Raw genomic sequence first — 24614 nt, 5'->3', positions numbered from 1 at the left:
TAATAATAAATATCTTGATGAGCTGGCAGTTGATATTTATAATTTATTAAATTTAATAAATTATTATAATATTTTTTATAATAAGATTTTATTAGAACTGGAAGTAGTTATTATCTATCTTTATTATAAAGACTAAGATTTAATTATAATAATTATATTATTCTTCAGGGTTCTCTGTAATATATTATATAAATTCTTTAAATTTATTAAAATTAATTAAAAGTCACGGGATAACAGATATCTAGTTAATTATTTATTTTAAAAAAAAAATTATATAATATCAAGATACAGGCTGATAAGGATAATAAAAAAATAACTTAAATAAGAAATAAGAATAGATAAAAGACTGACTAGCTAATTATAATTAAATTATATATAAAAAAATAGATAATATATAGTTTAAAGCTATAAATAGAATCTGGAAGACTAGTAAGTTTTATATTTCTTCAGGTCATGTGCCCGGGCGGTCAGTCTGGGCAGTACTCCACAGCTAGCACTGTGACAATACAGCTGTTAAATTAAAAATATAATTAATTAAAATATTTATTATATACAGAAAGAAGACTTCCTATATTATTTTAAAAAGATATATTTGAAAGTATTTAATATAGTAAATATAAAATAAGATTTTATTATAATAAAACTTTCTCTGTATAATTCTTAAAAAGTATTTTAATATTTTAAAGATTTAAATTAAATATCTTTATTATTTTTAATATTATTATTTAATTAATTTATATATCTTGGTAAAATATCTTTAATTTTTTATTAATTAAATTATTAAAAAATAGAGATTAAAATATTACAGAAAGCTGGATTATCTTTACTTATTATTAATTAAATACTTAAAAAGATTTATAAAAATACAGAAATAATAATATAGAATACTATATTATTTTAATAAAAATTAGATTAATTTTATATAATAAATTAATATAAAAAGAATAAGAAAAAGACCTTAAAATATTTTCTATAAAAAAAATATATTAGATAGCTCTACTGCATATTATATTACTTAGAAAAAAAATATTAAGATTATATAGATAATAAAATATATTTAATATCAGCCATCATACTGCAGTAATTATAATAAAGAAAACTATAATTATCTTAAATATCCAGATAAAGTCAATATTTAGTTTACTTAAATATAAGTTATTTATATAATATTCAATTGCTTTAATTTAAAGCGATTATTACAATATAATAGGCAGAATAGTGGCTTGTTTATGAGGGTTGAGGATTACTGCGCTGGCTCGTTGTCGCGCCGCTTCGTTGTCCGATTACGTTATAGTTTTAATAAATTACACCAGTCCGCATTGATACAAAGAGGTGGCTGCTAATCGGATGGCATTTTACACATACGGACTGCATCCTATACCGGATTCTGTCTCTGCTGTACCAGCAGCACTCTGATTAGTAGCTGATCCTGGATTTTGACTTTCTAAATCGATCAGAGCGATTTTACAATACTTATATAGTATTCGATTAGAAAATCTTCTTCCCGGCTATTTGAGCATAATATTTTACTACTTTGCTCTTACCAGGGGATTTGGAGTGTATGAAGGTTATTAGAGTAGCTAAAATACTTATTGGGAATTTATATGACTTGTTTTCGGTGCTTATGGTGATCAAGAATACAATTATGTCAAATTAGATCTAATATGCAGTTTGAACGTGTGAGATTGTCATCTGTTTAGCAGTTGCCTAGATAGAGCGATATTTTTCGGGTGCTCTCCGAAATTACGTTACGTGTATGGGGAGGTACCGCATACTACTGTGTTTTCTGCAAGCCGAACTAGCTTGCTACAAAATAACTACTAATTACATCATAGTACTGTGGCGAGTAGAATCATGTGACGAGTTTTAGGGCCAGCGCATAGCGTAGTGTGGAAGATATGCCGAGTAACAAGGCAGGTACTACCTAAGGTATTAGATACAAATGCTAGTATGTATATATCAAATCAATGAAAGATTTACCCCGCGAAACTTCTATTTAATCTTACCAGCTGCACGTACACATTGAATGAAAATGTCTGATACAACCATTACATCCTGGTCCCCGACAGGCGCAATAGCAGCGGGTATTACTTGGAATTACATAAACTTACGTTTACGTTCAGCGGTGAAGCCTTCGGTTTGCTCATACTAAATTTCGTCCAGCCAGCTTGGACCTGACCAGTGTCACAATATTGTACAGAAAGCACCTGTTCGTGTAAACTGCCCTGGCAGTTGTCAAGGGATGACCTCTTCACACTCAGGTCATGCTCCCAGGCTGGATGCCAATGCCAGCACATCTGAAGATTCATCAGAAAATGGTGTTCATCTACAAACTAACAACAATGTCGACGGCCCATCGCTTGTTCCTGGTGACGAAAGGATAGAAGTGGTTGAGCCGAACAACTGCGACGTTGATTCAACAGAAACAGATTCCGGAAGTATTCTTCCAAGGGATATACAATTGAAGACGCCCACCTATGATTATGCCTTCGAAAAGTCAATGAGCCACGCTGAAGCAAAGCTCTTTTACCAGCATCACCAGATCGCATCTCGGAACCTTGATGGGGATCATCACAACGAAGCATCGGCTATGGCGACTTTAGTAGGCGACTCTGATCCTAGAGACATGGCAGGATCACCTCCAGCTATTAAAGTTACTGCTGTTTCCCCGGCCAACAAACCAGAAATGACTTTCCCAGCTGGGAAAAGTATTACTGACTTTTCTGCTTCGCAACAATATCCCGAGCCACATGAAGTGCATGTCATAAGACCCCAAAAGGAAGAAACATCCTTGTCACGTTCGCATAATGTGGAGAATACTAGCGACTCCTTGGGGCCAGTTCAGGGTATGATGAACATCGCAGCAGATAGCAGCGCGGTCACTTCTGAGTTGAATGTTATATGTCGCAAGATGAAAAACTTACTCGACCGCCGGGCGAAGTATATACAGCTGTCTCTGCAGGGGCCTGAGGATAACCCGAAAGATCATCCCGACTGGGAGATATACCCTCCTCCCCCGGAACCAGCCTGGGATAACGAGGGGGACATTGGTAGAAGTGCCGATAGCTCCCGTATCGATCAAAAAAGACGGAAAATGGGGCAAGACGTTGGAGAAGATTTTGACATGGCCCATTGCTTGCCGCTTCCTACAGAGTCCCGCTGGGTATACAGACTGGATGAAAATAGTGTATATCAAGTCTATGAAAACGATGCAGCGGCTGATTTACGACAGCCTGTGGTTAATATCCCATCCCTGCGGGATTTTTATATGGACCTTGATGCGGTAACGGACGTTTCAACAGACGGCCCAGCTAAAAGCTTTGCGTTCAAGCGGCTTTCCTACTTGGAAGGGAAGTTCCAGCTCTATGCTCTCCTAAACGAATACCAAGAGATCGCCGACAGCAAGAAAGTACCTCATAGAGATTTTTACAATGTCCGAAAAGTCGACACACATGTTCATCACTCTGCGTGTATGAATCAGAAACACCTTCTTCGTTTCATCAAGAGCAAGATGAAGAAATCCCCGGACGAAGTAGTATTGTTTCGAGACGGCAAGCATCTGACACTGAGAGAAGTCTTTGAGAGTATTAATTTGACGGCTTATGACTTGAGTATCGATACGCTTGATATGCATGTATGTCTCAAAGTATTACCCTTAACCGTTTAGCTACTAAATGTGGTATAGGCACATACCGATTCATTTCACCGTTTTGACAAGTTTAACCTCAAGTACAACCCTGTGGGTGAATCAAGGCTGCGTGAAATATTCCTGAAAACAGATAATTTCATCAAGGGACGCTATCTGGCCGAGATAACCAAGGAAGTAATCTCTGACTTGGAATCAAGCAAATACCAAATGGTGGAATGGCGCATCTCCATATATGGACGATCCATTCAGGAGTGGGACAAGCTTGCAGCCTGGGTTGTTGACAATAAGCTCTTTTCTCCTAATGTCCGTTGGCTGATCCAGGTACCTCGGCTGTATGATGTGTACAAATCGAGTGGCATGATGGAGAATTTCGAGCAGGTGATCACAAACGTTTTCCAGCCATTGTTCGAAGTGACAAAGGATCCAAATAGCCACCCCAAGCTCCATATTTTTTTGCAACGAGTGGTTGGGTTTGACAGTGTTGACGACGAGAGCAAAGCAGAGCGGCGACTATACAGGAAATATCCAATTCCAAGGGAATGGAATACGAAGCAAAACCCTCCGTATAGCTATTGGTTATATTTCATGTTTGCCAACATCGCATCTCTCAATACCTGGCGCAAGCAACGCGGTTTTAACACATTTGTCTTGAGGCCACACTGTGGCGAGGCTGGGGATCCCGATCATCTTGCAGTGGGATTTCTGTGCTGCCATAGTATCAGTCATGGAATCCTTCTGAGGAAGGTTCCCCTGCTGCAGTACCTATATTATCTCGACCAGATAGGCATTGCTATGTCACCCCTCAGTAACAATGCGCTGTTTCTAACCTATGACAAGAACCCTTGTGCGAACTTTTTCAAGAGAGGCCTCAACGTTTCCTTGTCTACTGACGATCCCTTGCAGTTTGCTTTTACCAAGGAGCCCCTTATCGAGGAATATTCAGTCGCTGCGCAGATCTACAAGTTTAGTGCGGTAGATATGTGTGAGCTTGCAAAGCATTCAGTCGAACAAAGTGGATTTGAAGTATCTCTGAAGAAGAGATGGCTAGGCAACGATTGCTGCCTACAGGGTGTCGCAGGAAACAATGTTGCCAAAAGCAATGTTCCTGACATTCGTGAACAGTTTAGGCATGAAACTTTGATCGGGGAATTGACACTGTAGGTTTCAATCCTTTGGCATGCGTGGAATGATACCGTGCTATTAATTACAAAAAAGAGGATATTGGCTAACTGTAGGTTCCTCAGGATCGAGCGACATGCAAGCACGGGGGACGATACAACAGCTCGTTTGAGAGGTTCCAATGTTGCCGCTATCAGTCACTTGGGATCTTCGGGGCCACTGCTTCCTCAGGTACGAGGTGATCCGGGTTCAGGTATGCTTTTACATATCTAGGTACCGAGTGATCTGGTGCTTATGCTGTCATAGTCTCATTGGATTGTACCGATGACTCTTCAACTTCTCAGTACCAAAGAGCAGGTGTACGAGATGACTGCATAGACCCGCAGGCCGCGAGCCCAAATGTCAGAAAAAGTGCATCCGTTGGCGGCTTACCAGCACAAGATCCCACTGCTCCTGGGGAGTTTAGCACGTCTTCTAGCAGCACTAGCACTGCTGCCAAATCTACGCTCAACACGGACCCTATACCAGAACAAAAGATCTTCCCAGGCATTGTGCATGAAAGAGCTCACCGGAGTAACATACCAATTGATGGCATTACTACGGAGGACGGAGAGGAATGATTACGACATACGTTCAACATGGGCAGCAGGTTTGAGGTAGTATTAGTCTGGATAGAACCAATGCGATTGATGTGTCAGCCGTGGTTTCATCGCTTAGGACCCTGCAAAAGAAGACAATAATGCCACCCATGAATATGAGACATACCTAGATCTTGTATCCTGAGTTTTCACATATGATTCAGGACAGTTCTTTCTTTCATAATAGAGCTGTATCAGATGGCCCAGCTACCCTTTCGTTCACACACCCCCCATGCTCCATGAATACCGTCGTCAGCCACTTTGGGCCGTTTCCTAGCCCACTCTTGTATATATAAACGCAGTGCCATCCATCGCATACATAGGCCCTTCTCTACCTTCCGATCCGTTGGACCTTCATCCATGACGCTGACGTAACCCTTCGCATCTGTCTTGAGGTCATCACGTCTAAGATCTGCTACAGAGATTCCAGAAACGATACTGAGCTCATGGTCGTAGTAGCGCGCAACACAGGGATAGCCCAGGGACAAATAATTGTAGATCTGAGTCACAAAGCTATCAGTCAACTCATGATCAAGGTCCTGGTCGCTAGCATGTTGTCTCGTGTGCCTCGAGTCCAAACTTTCGGCATCCCTTGAGAAATCCAACGACGGCCAATTCTCATGACCTGTGAGGGTTTCGGTTGAGCATTGAGAATATCCACCGGCATTGCCGCTTGACCGCGGGCTCGATGACTGCGAAACGTCCAACCGCGAAAGGCGCTTGTTGGATTTACAAGTTCCCATCCAAAGACCGCCACCATCAGAATCATCGAAAAGGTGGCGGTCTGCATACCAAAGCCCAGCATTGTGATACTGTTTTTCTTGCGTGACGTAATGTTCAACATTGCTGCTCTCACATATTGTCGCTTCGGGTGAAACACTTTGCGGAAATACAAGATCCTCTCCAAGCATGGGCGGGCTTATGCCTGGCTTGATTTGTGTCAAACCAAACCCACCGGCCCAGTTTCCGCAAGACCCGCTCACTCCGTCAAAAGGTCGCCTATCAGTAGGTGAGAAATGCAGTCCTTTTGTTCCAGCCATAGCACGATCACACATCTCGGCCTCCTCCTTATGCCTGCGCAAGTACTCGAGTTCCCATGGTAGATCTGCGGACGAGGCCCTTCGATGGATGCCTGATGTAAATATGTTTGTACGGACTTGCAACTTTTCATCCTTCGAAGAGTCATCATCCTCTCTATCAACTGCGAAGTGATCCACGGGCTGATAGACTTGTTCGTTAGGGAAAGCCGCGAGGGCCTGCTCCTTTAGTTGATTTTCTGCAGAATGGGCTGCTAGAGCTACCACATACTCCGATAATTGATTTGCATGACGCTCATTTAAATGAGTCTTCTGTCTCATAGAAGGCCCAGGATGAGTAGTAGGTAATGATGGTTGCCCTGGAGAAACTTCTGAATCATCAGAATCCTCACTACAACTCGATGGAATTGCAGGAAGATCAGGTATTCGGAAAGAATGTCTTCTGGTTTCCTGGCGTCGTTGCAAATTTGCATATGAAAAACAAGACTCTTCTATGCCGGTGACATCATCGGCGAATTGGTCCTTAATACTTTCGTGGTTTGGAAATCGAGGCAATGCTTCTGGTATGCTTTCACTGTGATGAATATGCCTCATCTGCTGTCGCCGAAACGATCGTTTGCCAGTCTCCACGAGTTGTGGTGTGAATTTCCTGGGAAACAGGAGCACGGAGTTTCTCGGACCTACAGAGCGTGGTTCTTTCTTGAATTGCTTGTCTTCCCGGGCCACCCCAGTTGGCACAGTTAAGCTAACGGCTTCGTTGACTGCTGGCCCTGAAACTATATCATTCGTTCCAGAACTATCGCGGACGGGCTGCGGAGACCTTTCTGTTACAAGTTGACGCGAGCTATTCTTAGGTTTAGGTGACTGTTCGTTGGAGCCTCGTGAGCCCTTCTGTGTCGACGGGCTGGTTTCTCGGAAGGTAGCCTTAGGGTCCCTAGAACTGCGGGAAGAAGTTTCGACAGGTTCGGGCAGGAAACGCCTGGCCCTTTTATCTGATGTGAGACCTCGATGAGACATAGCTTCGTCTTCGCTAAGGACGAAGATCACAGAGGCCCCTTTGTTCCCTTCGGCCTTTGGCTTCTTCCAAACCCGGCACCCAAGTAAATACAGTGCCTCATTCCAAGGTCACTCACTATGTTAGCAGCACTTTCATGTGATAAACTCAGCATTCCTATGCCTCATATGTGATAACCACATATAGTGGGTGCGGAAGTCCGAAGTCTTGTATTCGAGGGTTGTTTCACTGCAACAGAGGTGCTTTAGCCACTCAACCCCACCTGGTGTGGTTGAAAGGTAGCTTGCATGAGTATCATGTGACAGTAGTTACTTACAAGGGGACCTGTCTTGTCACATGACAGTCATTGATGAAGTGTACGATCGTTGCCCCACAATATATGCCTAATCATCCCACCTTCCTAACTAAGCTTACACTAGTTTACCTACCAAAACAATGCATATGAAGCCCCTAATTATAGAATATTACAAAAGTTATTTAGATTATGGTATTAAGATTTTACAATGTAATATCTTTATATAGACACCTATGTAAGACCTCATGATAAAAGGCTTTGTACACGTTGTTGGCGCAGGAGTCTAACTTTTGAAATTACGCCGCAACGCAGGCCCTTACAGGCTACAAAATTTGATAGGCTTCTTCTGAATGTAGCCGTTATTATTTGATACTAATTTTATTTGGTCAGCTTAATAATTGCGACTATGGTGTTAATGATTACAAAATAATCTTCTCAAGTAATTTCTATAGGGAAATCTGAATATCTCTAAGAACACGCTTTAGACCTCAAATATAATGGGAACATAATACTTAAACACCTCAAATAAAGCAAGGACTTTTAAATACTCTAAGCCAATTGTTAATCATATCGAGAACATACAAAAATCTTCGATCAGGGAAGTGCAGCACATTATAATAATAATATCATTATATTGGATTGTGCCTGGCAGGATCTAACTAGGGTTATATTTTATTTATGTATTTTTAGAACAAATCTACAACTTTTCTAGTAATATTCTATGATGCTAATATTTTACAGGAATGCTATTTTCTTTAATTCTAAATATTGTTCAATAATATAAATTTTATAATTTAAAGATTTTTTAAAATAACACTGTGTGATAGGATTTACTTGTCAAGATAAAAAATCTATTAACTAGATAGGGAATCAACCACCAAATATTATATATCCATATAATATTAATAAAGATAGCCTATAACTATAAGATAGACTAATCCTTAAAAAATTAATTCATTATAAAATAATCAGTACCTTATAAGTATTAGAAAGATATAGAATTACTACTAATAATCTTATAATTTTTATAATTATTATAATATATTATCCTGATAACCCTGGCCTTGATAACTGGGTTATTTTATTATAAATAATATTTTTTATTGGGACGAGCCATCTAGCTTTAATTTTAAAAATAGTTTTATATATTCTTAATTCAGAAAAATAGGGATCTGATAACAAAAAATAAAAATTTTATAAAATAAATAATGTAAATAAAATTATGTATAAATTCTATATAATTTTATAAATATTCAATTATATTTACATGAGTAGATCTATTATAAAAAAATATAAATAAAAAATTTTTTATATTATTTTTTTTCTCTTCTTCTTTTATCCTGTAGTTATTATTTCTTTAATTATTTATAACAATTTTATTTATTTTCTATTATTATTTTACATATTATTTATCATTTTCATTATTATATTTTAATTATTTAATAATTAAATAACTTTTTATATTTATTTCCTACTTCATTCGCCCGTAAATTATATATTTTATATTAACTATTTTAATATATCTTTTAAAAAAGCTCCCAAGAAGATTTATATATTATAGAAATAATTTATTAAAATTTATTATTTTTTTATATATATTATCTCTGTACTGTCAATACCAATTTTAATATTATAAAAAAAAGTTTTTATAATATTAATTATTATTAAAATATTTATACTTTAATATTATATCACCAGTGTTCTGATAAGAGAAAGATATATTTTATTATATATATTATTTAATTTTCTTATTATATTAAATATAAAACAAATATTTATTAGATTAATATAATAATATTTAGTAATATTTATTATTTTATTATAATTCTTAAAATAACAGGTGGAGTTAATAAACTTTAATTAAATAATAATATTAAATATTTTATTTTTAAAAAATATTAAATTTAATTATTATATATAATTATATAAAATTAGTTTATACTTGTCAGTTTAGTTTCAAGAAAATAAAGAAGATTATTTAAATATAAAAATCTTATAAATAACTGGAATAGATAGCTAATTAATAATATTTTGATAAATAAATATAATAGAATATAATTTATTTCTAATTATTTATTATTAATTTATTAATTTTATCTCCCGCCAGTACTACCCCTGAGAAGTATTAAATATATAAATATAATTTATTATTTTATTTAATACCAGGAGATAAAGATTATATAATCTAAATTTTAATTTTAAAATTTTATTTAAAAATTATTATTAAGATAGCTCATATCTAGTATTCTAATATTATTAATAATAAAATATTAGATAACATTAACTTTAACAAATATATTAATACTTATAAAATTAATAATCTTATTAAATATCTTTTATTTTTATTTCTAGCTTATAAAAAATAATAATTTTGATTTTAAAATTTTAATAAAATAATTATTCCACAGGATTAAATGTATATTAAATCATAATAAATAAAATTATTAATATATATGGATGTAATTTATTACTTATAATAATATTTAAAATATATTTATTAATATATTAATGTAATATTATATACTTTTAATTTATTTTTAAGATCTAAGTCTATTATAATTAACTAATTAGTAATACTTTATTTGGTTTTCTTTAATTAATATAATTTCTGGTATGTTTTCTGGTAATTTATAATATTTTTTTATATATTTATTAAATTTTAACAGGAATTTATTAATTATATTTATTTAGTTAATTTTTTCTATTCAATTAAATAGTAATCCTGCTTATTATAATATATAATCTTTAATTTTTTTAATTTCTTACTTATTTTTATTATCTAGTTCTAGTATTAGAAGTAATTTTTTATAATTTTTATTAATACTTTAGAGTTCCAACAAAAAGACATGAAATTTATTATAAATTTATTTATATTTTCTAAATAGATATAAATAATATACCCAAAATCTAATATATACAAGAATTTAAAAAATTCTTATAAATTTTAGAATTAATTTTCTTGATTCTTTGAGCTGTAGATTCTAGATTAATAATTTAATTAAACTTTTTAAAGTAGAATAGCTTTCTATATTTATTATAATATTTTTTTATTTTTTTATAATAATTTATGATATTTTTTATTACTATTCTCTTATTTTTTAAAATTTTTTAATTTTATTTTACATAATTGGAATCTCCTTTTAAAAAAATTATTTTTAATTCTGATATAAAAGTCTGGCGAGTAACTATATAAAATATTATAAGATAATAAATTAATAATTATATTATTTATATTATTATAAATAAATTAAGCAGTTAAAAAAAATAATAATTAATTAACATTAAATTAATTTGAGTAATATTAGAGATAATATTTAAAAATCTGGTTTATTTATTCTGTTGAATTATTTTAAAAATAGAATATTATTAATAACTTTAAGATTATATATTTAGTATAGATTAAATTTAACCAGAAGTTACTAGTAAAGATTAATTCTTAATTAAATATAATTTTATTTAAAATTTAACAATTAATTCAACCTGCTTATAAAATAATGTAATAAAATTAAAAATAATTATTATTAATAGAATAATAAAAAAAGATAATATTTTAAAAATTCATCTATAATAATAAGAATAATACTAATACTTTTCTTATATTAAATAATAAAAAGTAATCCTGTAATAAAATCTTTTAATAATTTAAGATTATTATATAATTAATACTTTAGAATAGTAGTTTCTTAATATATTAAATAAATTTAAATATACTCAGTTATATCATGCTATAATCTATTCTAACAATTTTTTTATATAATAATATTTTCATTTAAATTTTTCTAAAGTATTCTATTAATAAATTATTATAATATAATTTAATAAGTTCTTAGTACAGTATCTCTGAAGATAGAATATAATATTTATTTTTAAGATAAATATAATTTATAATTTTAATTATTTAATATTTTTAGTCTAGTTATCTTTATTAAATAATAACTTTTTATTATTATATCTCTAAATCTTTATTTTATAAATATAAAATTAATTTTTTAAATTTAAAATTATATATATTTAAATATGAAACTTTTATAGTACACACTTGTGATACTATAGATTAAAAAATAAATTTTTTTAAATAATTTAGTCAGCTGTTTCTATACCAGCTTAATTATTAAAATTTTTTAAACTTTATATTATATAGATATTAAACCCAGGGTAATCCTATATATTTTAATATTTAAATTAAAATTTTTCTTTAATGAAATTCTTTATTATTAAAAAGAATATATTTCTAAATTATTCTTGAATCAGAATTAATAACTTTTTTTAAAAAACTAGTTCTATCTAAAATTTTATAAATATTTTAAAAAATTTATTTACTGGATTTAACTTTCCTGTTTTATATTTAATAATTAAACTATAAAAAATTAAATTTATAAAATTAAGCTTGCTTTCTATTAACTCTAGTCTAATATATAAAAAATTATAAATTTAAATAATTCAATAAATAACTCTTAATCTAGAGTATTAGAATTTAATTTAATATTAAAGAACTTATAAAATTAAAATATAATAAAATAAAATATACTTTTAATATGAGTTTAAAATAGAATATTATTTATTTTCTTTAATATATCAGTTTCTAAACAGCAGGATTTTATAAAATCAAAATATATTAATAAAAATGCTTGTTGAAAGACAGTAATCAAATGATAAAAAATAATTTTTTTCAATTTTTATTTCTTAACTATTCTCTAGAATAAGAAAATAAGGGGTAATATAATATAAGAATAATCTTAAATAAATTATTAATAAAAATTATAGAATCTAAGAAAGATCTGAATATTACAATAATTTTTAAAAACTAGTTATAAAACAATATTATTTACTTACTAAAAATCAATGGATACTTTATTAAAATTAATAATATATTCTAGAAATTCAATCTAGAATTAGTAAAATAAATATTTTAATAATTTTATATAAAAATTAAACTTCTTAGAGTCTCTCCAGTACTTAATAAATTTGATTTATATAAAATTCTCTATGTGGTAAAAAAATAAAAATATTATCTAAATATATTATATAAAAGTTATTAAAAAATTTCAAAATATAATATATATATATAATTTTAAAAAGTTACTAGAGCATTTATTAATCTACATAATATAATTATATACTGAAAATACCTGTATTAAATATAAAATATTATTTTTTATTTATTATTTTTTTAATATAAATTTAATAGTATATATTTTTAATATTAATTTTAAAAAAATATTTACTGCCTGAGACACTATTAAAAATCTTTAAAATAAAAACTAAAAATTAATAGTTTTTAATAAAGATTTTATTAAGATCTCTATAATATATATAAAAGTATAAATTATTATTTTTTTAAATATAAAAAAATAAGAACTCCTGCAGGACTCTTTAAAAATTAAATTTAATCTAATTTTATATTTTTTAATATATTTTTATAGGATCTTAAGTTTAGCTTTTAATGAAAATATATAAAATTATAAAAAAAATATTTTATTAAATTTAATATTAATAGCATGGTCTACAGGATTATAAGAAAATATATATTTAAAAAATTTATAAAAAATATTATTCAGAATTACTTAAATTTAAGAGAGATTATCTTAGGATTTAATAATAAATTATAAGATTTTTTTTCTGGTAGTTAAATATTTTCAGGAAATTTAATAATAATATAAATTCTAGCTAAATTTTTTAAATAATTTTAATAAATTAAATAATAAAAAATAAAATAGATAGGATAATATACTAAATTATTATTATTAATTTTATATTAATAAAATAATATATAGATCCTGAAATATAATTATTAATAATAATATTAGACTACTTTTTAATTAAAAATTCTTATTATTTTTATATAATATTATTTAAAAATACAGGTATTTCCTTGTAAATTAATAATAATAATAATAAATTTTTATATATTATAAATAAAAGTGATGGTTTAATTAATAATTTTAATTTTTAATATAATAATTAAAATATATTAAAAATTATAGATTTCAATAAATTAATAATTAATGATATTTACTTCAGTATAATTATTTAAATCTATAAAGATTTTGAGACTGTTTCAGATGTGAATAAAAATATAAAAATAATATATAATTTTTATTATAAATAAAAAAATTAAAATTATAAATTTTATTTTAACTTCTCTACTTTTTTCTCTGATTCTAATAAGGATTCATAGATTCTGGTAAATTAAATTTTTTTATTATTAATAAAATATTGATTTATAAGATATTAGATATTTTTGTATATAAAATATTATAATTAATTACTATTTTTTCTAATGGGATTTTTCTTGTAATTCTAGATATTTTTTAAATAATTTTACTAGTATTCTCCTGGAAATGCTTATATAATTTGATATTATTAAATTAAATATTTTTCTGCTTATATTTCTCTCTATTTTTCTGTAATTTATAATAATAAGTAATAATAATTATTACTTTATCCTGTTGCTTTACCAGGTAAGAAATATATTCTTAAATATAATAATTTAAATTTAATAATAACTTAGTAAAATATAATAAAGCCTTTTCGCTTTCTATTTAATAAGGAAAGTATTACTTTAAGATATTAAGATAAGTATAAAATTCTCTCAGATCCTGGTTATATTACTAATAAACCTGTTCAAGTTAAGCTATAGTATCGGATTAAAAAGTAGTAATATTCTGAATTAATATATCTAGTTTTTAAACTAGAATTATGATTTCTTAAGGGATCACCTCTCTTTCTGGCTTTTATTGTCAATGAAATGGTACCATCTCTGCCTGCATGCTGGATTCATATAGCTAAAGGATCAGAATATGATAGGATCTACTTGTCAGGATAGAAAACCTGTTGACTAGGTAGGGAATCAGCCACTAAACATTATATATTTATATGATAATGACAAAGATAGCCTATATCCATGAAATAGACTGATTTTTAAAGAAATCAGTAACTTATTACAGAGTAATCGGTATTTTATAGATATTGAAAAGATATAAAACTGCTATTAATGACCTTACAACTCTTATAACCACTATAATACATCATGCTGATGACCCTGACCTTGATAGCTGGGTTATCTTATCACACACTGAGATATTAAATAGATTAATATAATTAATATAATCATAAAAAGGTTTTATAAAGCAGAGGAATTCCAAGATCTAAATATAAAAGATTAATAATGATATAATATAAATATTCATATACACATATCTTCATATATAGAATATTAAATTTTTCGATTATTTTATTTATATTTCTCATGAAATAAGCAACTAGAAGAAATTAGCAAGAAATATAGTAAATTGATTATTTTGAATATTCAGCTAATCTTTATAGAAAAGTCAAAGAAATTAGTTGAAATTACTCCAGATCAGTATTTTATTTTTATATAATAATTTATTAATATTAATATGATTATAATAGAGTATCTGTAAGTTAAATTATATTATAAATTGAATACAGTCTCTAATGATGGCTTTTTAATATTCTCATGCATATGTAATAAAATTCATTTTATTTTCAATTCACATGATTTATTTATTTTAATTATACTTTTAAAATATATAAATCATATAGTTCCAATCATGTGGCGTATAATCTTCACTTTCAATATATTTTAATCCAGAAGCTTATATAATATCATAAAAAGTAAACCTAGATTTTAACTATAATATAACAGTAAGCAGGTAAGCTGATTTCCAGGAATTCTTATAAAATATATATATATATTATACCTAGTTGTTATGTAGTAATTATTTCTGATCGGATCTACTTGTCAGAATAGAAACCCTGTTGACTAGGTAAGGAATTAATATTTAAATACCAAATCTATGGAATAATGGCAAAGATAGCCTATATTTATAAAATAAATTGATATTTGGGTGTTATGGGATAGATCCCTATACTATGGTAGACTCAGCTAGCCAGCCTCGTTACTGCCAGCTGGCTAATTATTATATATATATATATAAAATACTAATGCTCTTGTAATCCTGTTTGAAGATTAATTATTTTTTTTAATTTAATAGATAATATATTCTTGAGGACTAAGAAGCAATTTTTTATATTAAAAATAATTTATCAAATTATTTATAATATAAAGTCTGATCGTGCAATGAATAAAACAGAATAGAATAAAATAAAATAATAAATAATAAATAATAGAATATAATTACAGTTCTTTATTAATTTAATAAGTAGGTTAGAATAAGTAAAATAACAAATATTCAAATAATAAATTTATCATTAATAAATTTAATGAAATAAATATAAATAGCCTAATTATTATATTAATAAACTATAGAATATTATCAATTTTTAAATTTCTAGTAATATTATAATCTTAATAAATAATCTGTTATAAAATCTAATTAATTTTATTTAATATATAATTATATAATTAAGACTTTTATTCCTGAAATCTGAGGTTTTAATTAATAAAATAAATAAAATTTTTCTAGGTTTAATATATATTTAATTTTATATAAATATAATTATTTATCTGGATAATACAACTAGAGTAATTTATATATCTGAATGTTTATATAAAAAAGATTTTATTATAATATTGAAATATTAGTAATATAGTAATTTATAATAATATAATAAAAGGGTTAGATAAGACTTATAAAATAAATAACTAGAAATAAAATTTTTTAAAATATTATATTTTCTATAGTAAGATAGTAGGAATTTTAAAGATTTTTCAGAAAATCCTAATATTATATTAATTTAAACTTATAATACAGTCTGAGAAAATATTTTTAAAATTATAATTTTAGGAAATTTATTAAATTATTTTCTATTATAAATTATTTTCTATTATAAATTATTATTAATTTAAAAAAAATTATTTACATAAAGGCTATTATAAGCAGTTTTAATAATATAATTATATATTTAATATTTCTATATTTTCTTTATAAATAATACTATAGATATTATAAATTAAAAATATATAATTTTCAAAATAAATAATAAGAAATAAAATAAATTATATAATTTTTAAAAACTTTAATCGTTATTATTTTTACCTGGAAAAATCTGGAGAAAAATACTAAATAAAAACTAAAGAAACTTCTATAATTAATTAATAGATATAACCTTGAACTGCTAAATAATCCCAATATAATTATTTATTTAAATAAAAAATTAATATAATTATTATTCTTATTTTTATATCAGGGGGTCTCAGATTATTTAATCTAATAGAAATAATTTAATAATATAGATAATAACTTTAATTATTAATTATTATATATAAAATTAAATATTTATATACAGACAGCAGAAACAGCTCCAAAAAACATTAAAAATATATAAATATAAATAAATTTATTTTACCTATATAAAAGCAGCTGAAGGTTTTTAAACTTTATAATTTTAAATTAATTATATATAATTATATTCTTATAGAAAATAGTAATAAATAAGTTACAGATTACTTAATTAATATAATTAGCAAGATTATTAACGAAATATTATTATAAGTATATCAGAGTATTTATTTTTAAATCCAGACTTTATTTCGAAATATATTAAGATTATGTATAAACTATATAAAATTTAATATAAATCTACAGAGGCCCCATTTTATTATAAAAGAAAGTTAAAAAGAGTTATATAAGTAAATATAAAATAAAAAATGAGATTTACACAGAAAATTTTATAAAGAATGTATAAAACATATATTTAATAAACTATTAAAAATAAATAAAATCTTTAGCAGATCAGCCACTGGGCTAAAAAAAATTAATAAAATAATCAAATTATATTTATTCTAATATATAAAAAGAAGGAAACTACTATATTGAAAATAAAGATAAAAATATATAAGAAAACTTTTTTCTTTTCTATTTTTTATAATTTTTTAAATATTAATAATTTTATTTTATATAATTATATGAGTTCCCACCAGCAATTTATTTTTTAAAAGTAATATTTATTAAAATATATAAAACTATTTATAAAACACTAACTAATAAAATATTAAAAAATATAAAGTTTTTAATTAAGTATTACATCTATTATTTTCTGTAATTAAAAAATATTTTATATAATTATATAATATATACCTGTAAACTAGTTATAATTTATAATATTTGTATAGATTTCTAATAATCATTCTTTATAAACCAGAAAAAAAGTATAAATTAAAATTATATCAGTTTATTATAGTGCTTAATATACTAGATAAAATATTAGAAATAAGTATAAAAAAATATATTATATATATAATCAAGATATATTGTCACCTGTTAAAATAATATGTAGAAAAATAAAAATATTCATCATATAAATAAATTTTATATAAAATAATTAACCATATCCAGTAAACATAGTAAAAAAAATAAACTAATAATTATACTACTACTATATATATCAGAAATATATAATAATATCTTTTATTAGTATTTATTATTTAACTTCAGAAAATAACATCTAGGATATCTTATTTTTAAAAAAATTTCTAAATAATAGAAAAACTAAAATATAACTTTTAAAATTATACTAAATTATACATTAATTATAGTAGAAGACTTACAGGGATCTCTCTTGTTATTTATTTTATATTTATTACATAATATATCTCAAATCAAGAACTCCACCAGATAAACCTTTATAAAAAAATAGAGATTTACAACTGAATTAATAATACTAATATCCTGGTAATAATTTTCAGAATAAATAAAATAATTTATATACTTATAAATATATATTAATAAACATAAAACAAGGCCCTGTAGTACAGATTGATTGATTGATTGATTAATTGATTTATTCATACACGCTTATGTCAGCCCTACGGCTGAGTAGTGGATGGTATTAATCTAGTAATCAAGTATTATACTACCAGAGTAAATGGAAGAATTACTTATATCTAGAATTATATAATATATATAAAAATATTTATATACATAAAATACTTGTAATCCTCTAAATCTCTTTATACTTATTATAATATACTATATTACTTTACCTGTGTAGATCAGAAAAGATTTTAATCTATATAAAAATACCTTATTATATCTGTTTAAGATCTTATTTACCAGATTTACTTATTATCGGAAGAATATAAGATTTATTTAATTATATTAATTATTTTTTAAATAAATATTTTTATTATAGTATTCTTCTCCGCGTGCCTAGCTAGAGAAGTATAATTATTAAAATAAATATATAAAAAAAATAAAATTATTATCTTGTAGGATTTTATAAATAAAAATTTATTTAATAGGACTGAAATAGTCCAGGATTAATATTATAATAATAAATTATACTATTTTATAGACTAGGTTAGTAAATCTAATTTCTAGTATATATTTATAAATAATTATAGAAAATCTTAATTTAAATATTTTTATATATACACCTGCATGTTATATATATGGAAATAAAATGTATTAAATTTATTATTCTCTGATTCTATATAAATATTTATTTAATCTTATAATTTAAATATATATAATAATACTATAAAGAATATACTGGTTTAATTAATAAGAATTAAGTTAATACAGATCTGTATAACAGCTTAATTATTAATAAGAATAATTAAGTTATATATTACTAGAAATACTGGGATTAGTAAAATAAGAATATTATAATTATTAATAATAGAATTTATAAAATATAGCTATTTAATAAGAACTAAAACTAAATTAATATTAATATGTTTTTTAATATAATATATATATATATATTATTTTAATCTACAGAATAATAAATAATAAAAAATCTTATAATGATTATTATTCTAATATTACCCCCATAACTATTACTATTAATATAAATATAAAGTAAATTAATTATATTAAGCTGCTAGTACTGCTTAAATTTTTTTTAAATCTATAATTTTTATTTATCATAGACTCTACTATAAGAAAACTAATTTAAAATTAATCATTTTAAGATTAAATAAGTCTACTAGATTCTTATTTACAAATTAAATAAAATCTATCTTAAACCTCTGTAAAGAAGAAAGTATTAAATTTTATTAAAAAGAATTTTTCAATAATTATTAATTATATGTATTATAAAATATTTAATAAAAGAATAATACCAGGATCTGCAGGTAACTATTTTAATAATAATTTCAAAATAAAATAAAAAAATATATAATATAAAAACAGATCTTAAAAATTACATAAAATATTATATAAAGAAATCTGATAATTTAATAGGATATACAGTACTAAATACTTTTTATAATCTTAAATTATTGAATATTGTTCTTTAGTAGTCTTTCATTTTTTATATAAGTTATATAAAATAATTATATATCTATAAGAATATCTCTGCTATTTATATATATATTACTATAATAAAAACTTATAATATTCTACCAGATATTTAAGATATATATAATAATAGATTTAAAATTTTTATTAATTATATTTAACAAGGCTATAAAACAGTAATTCTTAGAACTTATGTAATAATGTTTATTTAATTAATATAATATAATTATAATTAATATATAAGAATGAACGGGGCAGTACCCGTGATCTAAATATATATTATATATCGATAATATTTATTTCATTTAAAGCAATATCTGTTATGAAATAAAATTTATTATATTATCTAAACTAGATATATTATAAAGTATAATATGATTATCCTTTTTAATTTATTTATAATATATCATTATTGATATTTTAGTAGTTTTTTATTTACTAGATATTAAATTATATAAAGGTTTTTATTATTCTTTAAATATATATATTTATATTATTTTATACCTGCTTATTTTTATTTATTTAATTTTATTGATGTATCCTGAACAGAATTTTTATATAATTTATTTAAAATTATCTTATCAGCTGCTTTTATAAACATTAATATAAGATAAAATATTATAATATTATTGATATTTAATGATATAATATCTATATCCAGACAGGATATATATATAGTTAAAATCTTTTAATATAAGTTTTAATTAATAATAATTCAATTATATCTTATTAGTAAAAATACTTTGGTAGGTTATAAATTAAATTAAATTAATATAAATTCATAACTATATTTTATTATCAATTCTCATAAGACTCGTAACTGATTAACTAATATATAATTCAAAAAATAATTCATACAATATTCATAGTAATCTTATAATTTATTTTTTATATATAATTATCTCTTTCAGAAGCAGCAGCTTTGAATTAATTTTAATAATTACATTAACTAGTATCTCTATGTCAAAGTCTTAATAATTGTATTTTAATTTATATTAAATAATACAAATTAAGATTATTAATAACTAAATACTTCTTACAGATATTTATAATTTTATAAAGGATTTTTAATACTAAAACATCTATCTACAGTTTAAAATTATAAATGTTATATATATAAATAATCTTATTCTTAGTAAGGCCTTGAAAAATTAGAATACTAAAATATTAAAAATAATATTAGATAAATTATATTTAAAAAATTATTCTTTATTAATAGAAAAGTAGATCCAGGATGATTTCTTTTTTTAAAATATTTCTTAAAATAAATGATATAACTATATAAAAACAGTCCCGTAGGTTTTAAATATATATGATTATTTATAATATATAATAATTTAAATTTAATTTCTAGATAATTATTATACTAAAATCTTATATTTTTTAAATAAAAAAATATATTATAATCAAAAGACTCTTCTAGTAGTTAGTCTGTAATATATCAAATTAGAATAAATTTAATAATAATTATTTTTAATATTATTATTATAAAAATAAAGACTCAAAGAGGCCTTATTCTCATAATTACTAAACTTTATATATTTACTACCTCAGTAATAATCTATCAATATAATTTAATTTTATTATTCTGGACAGCCATCATATTGAATCATATAAAAGCTCTCTTTGTTCGTTTTCAAACATATATATTTATGTTATTTTCATATGTATTCTATTTCTTTTTGTTTATTCAATTTTACTATCTTTATAAGAATTAATATAAAATATAATATACTAATATTAAGTTTATTTAGTAATATTATACCTGTATTTAAATAGAATATAATAATAATAAAATTTTAAAGTAATTTTTATTTAATAATCTCTTAATCTTATTATTCCAGCACGGATGCTTTAATAATTTAAACATTAAGTTATATTAGTATAAATTTATAATTAATATTTTATTATTAATTTTTATAAGACTAACTAGGTTATAAATTATAAAATAATTTATTAAAATTAATAATAATCTTATAATTATTTTTTATATATAAATATTTTTCCAGGAAATAACAGCTCTAGATTAATTTTAATAATTAAATTAATTTATATTTTTGTTTTACAATTTTAGTAATTATATTTTAGAACAGTTTATATTAGATAATATAAAATAAAATTACTGATAACTAAGTATTTATTATAGATAGTAATAATATTATAAAAACTCTTTAATATTAAAATACTTTTCTATGACTTAAAATGATAAATATTATATATATAAGTAATCTTATTTTCCGCTTTTAAACCCTAGAGTTAAGATACTGAAATATTGAAAAATTTTATTAAATAAATTATATTTTTAGATTTACTTTAGTGCTAATAAAAAAGTAGACTTATAATAATTTTTTTAATATACTTTTTAAAATAAATCATCTAATTATATAGAAACAGTTCTATAAGATTTATATATACATAATTATTTGAAATATATAATAGTTTGAATGTAGTTTCTGCATAATTATTACATCAAGACTTTATATATTTTTTATTAAAGAGATGTATTATGACTGGAAGATTTTTTGATAATTAATTTCTAAGTATATTAAGTTATCATATAATTATTCTCAAAATTAACACTTAGAGAGTTATTATTTGTATTATTATAAAAATTAATTTTTTTATTACTTTAGTAATAAGTTATTAATTTAATTTTATTGATCTAGATGACCGGGAGTCTTATATAAAAAAACTTTATTATTATTTATATTTATTATATTATTATTAACTATAATTAGAGAGGTTGGTATAATTTTATAAAATTATTTATAAAATATCCTAGTATCCTGAGATTATTTATGTTAATACTTTAAAATTTAGAACAGAGTTAATATAAAATTATTTATTTTATAATTAAGCTTAGAAAGCTTTATAATTTTTATTATAATAGCTCTTACTCTAAACTATTATAGTTTTTCTTTAAAGGTTTAAGTAAATATAATCCTGCTCAGTATAGTATAATTAACTAAATTTTGAATTATATAAGATAATAATAATATCCTTTATATTAATTATAATAATATCAGATAATTTACTAGAAAACGTTTTTTTATATACAATATTTAATTAAAAGATTAGTAGGAAGTCTAGTAATATAAATTAATATTATTAATAAATTGTTTTTAAATCTATTTTTCTGTAATTACAGGTCCAGTTAAAAATATAATATTTTTTACTATAAAAATATAATATATATAATTTTTATTAATATTATTCTTATAAAAAGAATTTACATTTTTATGATTTTTTATATAATATATGCAGGCCGGATATTTACAGTAATATTGTTAAATATATTTATAATTTTAATATTTATAATATTATAGAATACACTGATTCTGGTTATAATTTATAATATTAAAATTATTATTAAATGATATTATTATAAAGAAATAATTGTTCTAAATAATTCCTTTCTATAATTTTTTAATTAATATATATAATATTTATCAGCATAGCAGTCCAGTGATAAATATTAATAAAAAAATAAGTATTTAACTAGTTTATATGAATACTTCAAAAAATTCCTTTTTCTGATTATATTAATATTAATATTATCAAGAATTATAATTTATTTATTATATTTACTCCCAGAGTGCTGATCCAAGGAGTATTTATATATATAAAATATATTTTATTCTCTATATTATAACTATATTATATATACTAAAAAGTATATTACTGCTTAAAAGGACTTGTTACAATTATAATCCTATAATTTAAATTTTTAGAATCTTTACCATTAGTAATAGTTTTATTAATTTAATTAATAGATTCTGATTTTTATATTAAAGCAGCTGGACTACTATACTAAAGATTTTTTATATGAATAATTCTAGATTCTTTATTAAAGATTCTGGCTTGACGGGGGTCCCGGAAAGTTTCATAAGAATTAATTAAAAGGATTGAATTTGGAAAGGGACCAGTACTCCTGCAAAAGCACGCTCACAAGGCTTTCTAGAAGTCAAACCCCTTAAAAATATATTTAACTGCTTTCTAAGACCATCCACATCATTTTTCCAGTATTTCTTGTGATTATAGAGCTATAATATTATAAATAATTACTAGAAAGATTATATAACCTTAAGTAATTAAATTAATTATATATAAGAATTTCTATATGTAAGTAAACACCTTACTAGAAAATGGTAATAATTTTAAATATTATTGAAAAAATAATAAAAATAAAAAATCTCTGGAGAGTATTTTTTAAATCTTTTAAATATCATGATTATATTATAAAAAGAGTAGTAGAAGCCTTTTTTTTAAAATATAATTATGGTAGAAGAATTTATGAAAATAAAGATAATTATATACTTTTAATAAATTAACTAGATTAAACTAATTAAATTTATTATAATTTTAAAAAATAAAGAATCTGTTCTTATACTTTTAATTTTATATTTATATTTAAAAATAATAAAATAAGAATTCATATTAATCTCTAGATTATATATATTTAAATATTTTATATAAATACACAATAAAAGCAGTAATACTAGTTTAATTTAATTACTTTTTATATAAAAATCTCTAGAATTCCAGCCAAGCCTGAATCTCTAGTAGAAAATCTAGAATTATATATATAATACATTTTTAATATAATAATTTAATTATTCCAATATAGGAAC

The 24614-nt window shown here is 24.2% G+C and overlaps 2 protein-coding genes across 2 annotated transcripts; one reads left to right on the top strand and one right to left on the bottom strand.

Annotated features, from left to right (window-relative positions):
• Positions 1-2242: 2242 nt before the first annotated feature.
• Positions 2243-5388, top strand: BO79DRAFT_151639 (AMP deaminase; the record flags this gene model as incomplete). Its single annotated transcript, XM_025678655.1, has 4 exons — positions 2243-3634; positions 3686-4806; positions 4894-5021; positions 5075-5388. 4 exons carry the CDS (start codon positions 2243-2245, stop codon positions 5386-5388), a joined length of 2955 nt encoding a protein of 984 aa, XP_025537891.1.
• Positions 5389-5413: 25 nt separating this feature from the next.
• BO79DRAFT_197678 (uncharacterized protein) lies at positions 5414-7708 on the bottom strand. Its single transcript, XM_025681284.1, has one exon. The coding sequence runs from the start codon at positions 7458-7460 to the stop codon at positions 5601-5603; it is 1860 nt and encodes a 619-aa protein (XP_025537890.1). The 5' UTR covers positions 7461-7708; the 3' UTR covers positions 5414-5600.
• Positions 7709-24614: the final 16906 nt, after the last annotated feature.

The sequence above is a fragment of the Aspergillus costaricaensis genome (genome assembly GCF_003184835.1).
Source record: "Aspergillus costaricaensis CBS 115574 unplaced genomic scaffold BO79scaffold_22, whole genome shotgun sequence".
Taxonomy (NCBI): Eukaryota; Fungi; Ascomycota; class Eurotiomycetes; order Eurotiales; family Aspergillaceae; genus Aspergillus; species Aspergillus costaricensis.
The sequence above is the reverse complement of the archived record's forward strand: the minus strand, read 5'-3'. Positions and strand labels throughout refer to the sequence as shown.

Bases quoted from the DNA above. Each gene is read 5' to 3' on its own strand.
- BO79DRAFT_197678 (XM_025681284.1), bottom strand. From the start codon at position 7,460: ATGTCTCATCGAGGTCTCACATCAGATAAAAGGGCCAGGCGTTTCCTG.